This window comes from Nannospalax galili, unplaced genomic scaffold (assembly GCF_000622305.1).
Source record: "Nannospalax galili isolate Female #2095 unplaced genomic scaffold, S.galili_v1.0 scaffold2594, whole genome shotgun sequence".
Classification (NCBI taxonomy): Eukaryota; Metazoa; Chordata; class Mammalia; order Rodentia; family Spalacidae; genus Nannospalax; species Nannospalax galili.
The window spans coordinates 62980-68618 of NW_008334924.1; the positions used below are offsets into that span (position 1 = coordinate 62980).

Genomic DNA, 5639 nt, shown 5'->3' on the forward strand with positions numbered 1-5639 from the left:
AGATTTCATGCATTCTTTATGTTAAGGCCTATCCTCTCAAGTTCGTGTCCTCACATGTCCCTCGGTGTGAGTTCACCCACTGGAGACCGGTTAGCCTATCGAGTGTCACTCCCTTTCCCCCAGGGTTTCAATTTTGCGCAGTCTGGTCCCCGATGCCCCATGTGGCCCACCCAAACTGCCTTTTACCCACCCATTTGCCTGGACCCCTGAGCCTCACCTTGAGGGTTCCAGACTTCTGCAGCAGGTTCTACATTCCTCTGGTGGCTCTCTGACTGGCTTCACTAATATCTATCCACCTATAGAGATGCACTGCCTCTCTTAGCTCTCGGCCTCTGCTTCAGTAAATCCTCTCAAAAGTTTGCTGCCTCTCTAACCCTTCTGTGAGTAGTGTAAGGGGTGATCTGATTTAATAGAAGTACTTAAGGTGGAAATAAATGTCTGCTCTTGCCAAAGCGTGTGCTGTCAGAGGAAATCGGGATTACCTGTTAAATTACAGCCAGGAAAAGCAGCCAGCGTGTGAACCTATTGTAATTCAATACATTCTGATGCTGTGGCAAGATTCAAACCTGTGTTTCTGACCACACGCTCATGATACTAGCTGATGAAGGAAAGAGGCTTGTTTGGGTTTGAAGTTCTGGAGGTCCAAGAACATGGTATTGTTAAGGAAAAAGTTATATTCCTATAACTGTGTTCTTTTTTTGTCTTTTTTTGAGACAGGGTCTCCCTGTAGCCCCAGCTGGCCTGGAACTCACTATGTAGACCAGGCTGACCTTGAATTCACAGAGATCTGCCTGCCTCTGCCTCCCAAGTGACAAAGTGTATTCTTTTTTTCCCCCCCTGGGTAAAGTAGCTTTATTAGAGAGCAAGGATCACACAGGACTTAGGAGTTAGCATGGGGCCCTTCTTCTTGCCAAAGGTGGGCACTACATTGACAAAGCGCCAGTTATGCTGCATCTGCTGCTTGGACCCCCTGTCTTCCTCCTCCTTCTCTTCCTCTTCTTCTCCTCCTCCTCTTCCTCCTCCTCTTCCTCCACCTCCTCCTCTTCCTCTTCCTCTTCTCCTCCTCCTCCTTCTCTTCCTTCTCCTCTCCTCCTCCTCCCCTTCCTCCTCTTCTTCCTCCTGTTTGGCCACCTTGGGAGTTTGACCTCTCACTATTCCAACAAGGGCCAGGGAACCATGGACTTTACCTCCCAGCATGTGACCAGCTACCTCCAGAGTGTTCAGAGCTTCCACCCCACACTGGCCTAGGGTGGCCTCAGCCTACAGCAGCGAGCCAGCCAGAAGCATGACTTGATCTGGGCCGATGCCCTCCAGTGAGGTCACACGAGCCTTGATCTGGGCCATAGTGGGTGTGCAGAGGGTGTGCATAGTGGGTGTGCAGACAGCAGCTTTGTGGCATCAGCTGACAAAGCACCGGTTATGCTGCATCCACCTCTTGGATCCCCTGTCTTCCTCCTCTTCCTTCTCTCCTCCTCCTCTTCCTCCTCTTCCTCCTCCTCTTCTCTGAAGGTCGGGTCCTGTGGGGGGCAATCCCACAACCCCATGACAGTTTGTCACTTGCCCTACCTTTAAAACTTTTCCTCAGCAGTTTTTAGATTTTTCTCCTTTGTGGGGTGAGTGGGGCCTCATCACACAGAACAAGTGGGGGAGGGGGCCTCATCGCACACCCCAAGCGGGGGAGGGACCCTCATCATGCAAGCCAAGTGGGGGAAGGGGCCTCATCACACACGCCAAGTTGGGGAGGGGGCCCTCATTATACCCACCCAGTGGGGGGAGGGGCCCTCATCACACACCCCAAGTTGGGGAGGGGCCCTCATCATGCACACCAAGTGGGGGAGGGGACCTCATCACACAGGCCTTGGCCCATCCCCTTTGTCCTGTTGATCTCAGGAACGTTTCTTTGATTTTTGCAGGTCATGACTGTTCATGAGTGGACAAGCCCATGGCTGCTGCTCTGTCCTTGCTCTTCCTGAGCACCACTGCAGCTCTGGATATGTCCTTAGACTGCAGATTGCGATGCCAGCAGTGGTAAGCCAGACTTTATTTCTGGTGTTATGTTTCTTAATTTTTCTTGTTTGAGTGCATTGCCTGGTATCGTACATTAATTTACTCAGTGTGCCTGCGATGTCTGTGCGTGTGTGTGTGTGTGCGTGCATGCATGTGTGTGCATGTGTGTGTGTTAGAAAAGCATCTACTTTATTTTTTATCTATTCATGTTTATCTTCCCAGATTGATTTTATCTCTAGACGTTCAATTAAGTGCTTTGCATTCTTTGTAGGGCACACATGACGGTGCACTGGGGCTGAAGAAAAGCGATAGAAAATGATGGAAAACCTCTTGGTACCTGAGGACCAGGAAAGGTCCAACGTCAAGGCCTAGGTGGCCAGGACCGTGTGTGGAGCCAAGACCACAGCTGACCAGCAAGGGAGACGGGAAGTCCATTCGAGAGGATCTGTGATCCCCTCCCATGAAGCTGGAGCTATGGTCCCCTCCTGTTCTGGATAGCTTTAGTGTCAACTTGACACACCTGGGTTGAGGGAGCCTCAACTGGGGAATTGCCTCCATTGAACTGGCTGTGGCCATGTCTGTGGGACATCTTCTTGATGGTTGAGTGATGTGGGAGGGCCCAGCCCACTGTGGGTGGTGCCACCCCTGGGCAGGTGGGCCTGTGTTGCATAAGAAAGCAGGCTGAGCAGGGACCAGGCAGGTAGGCCTGTGTTGTATAAAGCAAGCAGGCTGAACAGGGACCAGGGGAGCAAGCCAGTAAGCAGCATTCCTCCATGGTCTGTGCGCCAGCTCCACCTCTAGGTCCTGCCCTGAGTTCCTGCCTTGGGATCCCTCAGTGATGAACTGTGACTCAGAGATGTAAGACAAATAAACCCTTTCCTCCCAAAGTTGGTATTGGTCAGAGCTTTTTGTCACCACAGTGGAGAAAGAAACTAGAACACCTCCCATGAAGTTGGAGCCATGGTCCTATGTCAGAGCCCAGAGCCAGAGCTGTGGTGTCACGTCCCGTGTCATCCCCCTCCCCCCTCGTGAACAATTCTTTGTCCTTCCTCACAGACAGAATCTGATGATGTCTGGCCTTCTGGGTCACACCTGTACCAGCATCCACTCCATGGATTTGAGTTGTTTTGTGTGTGTGTGTGTGTGTGTGTGTGTGTTCACACTTGTAAGTGGATCCCCATTTTCACCAGCTGCATAACATTTGGCTGTGTGCTGGGTTGTACGTTTGTACCAAAATTTATCTGCGAAGCTCATTTTGGTGTGAGATTCATCCATTTGGGGGTCCTCTCTAGGTTTTGACCATTGTGACTAAGCTGTTAGGGACATTCACACAGGTTTTAAGGTAAACATAAGCTTTTCTTTTCTGGGGCAACTCTGGGCTGCATATGTTAAGATTATGCATAGCTCATCAAGGCAGAGTGTGTTGCTGCAAAGAGGCTGTGGCACTTGTGACTGTACGGCAATAACTGGGGATTCTAGAAGCCACAGTCTCGGTCAAGACTTGCTGTCATAGGTAGTATCAGTGTGGGGTCCTGGACTGAATAAAAAGGAGGAAGTGAGCTGAGCTTCAGGGTGCTCTCTCTACCTCTTGACTGTGGATGTGATGTGACCAACTGCCTCATTCTCCTGCTGCCATGCTTTCCCACCCTGATGGACGGCACCCTGAAAACTATGAGCCAGATAAACCTCCCTTCCTTACGTTCCTGTTGTCAGTGTTTTGTAATAGCACCAAGAAAAGTAATTCACCCTTCCTCTCTTCCCTTCCTCTCTCTCTCTCTGTTTCTCTCTCTCTCTGTCTCTCTCTCATCTTATTCTGTAGCCCCAGTTGGCTTAGAACTCTCTATGTCCCAGGTTGGGCTCAAACTCACAACAATCCTCCAGCCTCAGCCTCATGAATGCTGGGCTGCCTTCTTTTTAAAAGAGTATTTTTATTTTATGTGTATGAGTGTTTTGCCTACATGTATGTAAGTGTGCCATGTGTGCAATGCCTGAGAAGACCAGAAGAGCATCAGATCCCTTGGAACTGGAGTTACAACCATCGCCCCAGTCTTCTGAGCAGCTTTCTTTTGGCTGGGAGAGAGTTATAGTCTCACTTCCTACAGACATATTATTGTTAGATACGTGATTTTCCAGTATTTTTTTTTTTGCCAGCCTGTAGTCTGTTTCTTTGTTCTCTTTACAGTGTGACTTTTATATTGATGAAGCCCAATTTGTTGATTTATTTACTTTTTTCTGCACACCTTTGTTCTGCCTTCCTGCCTTCCTCCCCAGCTTGCTGTTGCCTGGCGGTCTTGACTCACATGGTCTCAGACTCAGCCCAGGAAGAGCTCCAGCCTTCCTCAGCCCAAGGGAGTAACCATCTGTAGCTCCTCAAAGGCTTTGTTCTTCAGGTTCAGTGGTTAAGGTGTTAATCCATCTGTAATGTATTTTGCTGTGAGGACAGCTTAGAGATTTAGTTATATTTTCTAAAAATTAACGAGCTTATATTGCAGCACTCTGTTGAGTCTTGTCATTTCTATATTTACAAAAGTGTTAGGATAGACTAAGTTCCCTCCTGGCTTCCCATCTGTAGCTCCTCAATGGCTTTGTTCTTCAGGTTCAGTGGTTAAGGTGTTAATCCATCTGTAATGTATTTTGCTGTGAGGACAGCTTAGAGATTTAGTTATATTTTCTAAAAATTAACGAGCTTATATTGCAGCACTCTGTTGAGTCTTGTCATTTCTATATTTACAAAAGTGTTAGGATAGACTAAGTTCCCTCCTGGCTTCCCTTGCCTCCCTCCTCCCTCTTCTCCTCCCTCCTCCTTCCCTCCCCTCCCTCGTCCTTCCCTCCCCTCCCCTCCACTTCCTTCCCCCTCCTTCCTTTTTCCTCCCCGGCCCTCCTCCATCCCTCCCTCCCTCCCTCTCTTCCTTTCTCCTGATTCCCTTCATTGGTTAAGAACACATGGTCAGTACGGGCCTCTCTGGAGACGCTGCAGATTACAGGGAGGAGCGTCGCAGTGTTGGAGGCTGGAGGGAGATCCCAGCGTCGACGCAGCTCGGGCACAGGGATCACTGCTCGGCTTTGCTGGATGCCGTGGGTAGTGGAGTCAGAGGCTTGATGGATCCATGCCGGAGCGAACCTGCATCTCAAACACCTGAAGGGAAGGAAGTCCCTAGGACGGGCCCTGAGTTTCAATTTCGGTCCCTCCCAGGTTCCTGCTCCTGTGACCAACCTGCTTGGCACTGAGGGTCGGGTCCTGTGGGGGGCAATCCCACAACCCCGTGACAGTTTGTCACTTCTCTACCTTTAAAACTTTTCTTCAGCAGTTTTTAGATTTTTCTCTTTTGTGGGGCGAGGGGGGGCCTCATCACACACGCCGAGTGGGGGAAGGGGGCCCTCATCATACACGCCAAATGGGGGGAGGGGCCCTCATCTCACACACACACACACACACACACACACACACACAAACACACTCACACTCCCTCTTCACATTCTGCCTCATTTTTTGGTTTGATCTTTCTCTTTTTTCTTTTGGTCCTTTTGAGACCAGGGTCTCCCTGTAGCCCTAGCTGTCCTGGATTCACTATGGAGACCAGGCTGGCCTTGAACTCACAGAGATCTGCCTGCCTCTGCCTCCTGAGTGTTGG

The 5639-nt window shown here is 50.0% G+C and overlaps 1 protein-coding gene across 2 annotated transcripts in view; it reads left to right on the plus strand.

The window, feature by feature from the left end:
• The window catches only part of LOC103731281 (serine/threonine-protein kinase WNK2-like), an 18011-nt gene extending 15475 nt beyond the window's left edge, over positions 1-2536 (plus strand). The window contains exons 2-3 of one of the 2 annotated variants that reach the window (XM_008829639.2): positions 1914-2028; positions 2279-2536. In XM_008829639.2, coding sequence (XP_008827861.1) covers positions 1914-1973 — 60 coding nt within the window. In that variant the 3' untranslated portion in view covers positions 1974-2028; positions 2279-2536. Of the gene's footprint in view, positions 1-1913; positions 2029-2278 lie in introns of those variants that run through there. The other variant, XR_003848946.1, reaches the window with a different exon arrangement.
• Positions 2537-5639: the final 3103 nt, after the last annotated feature.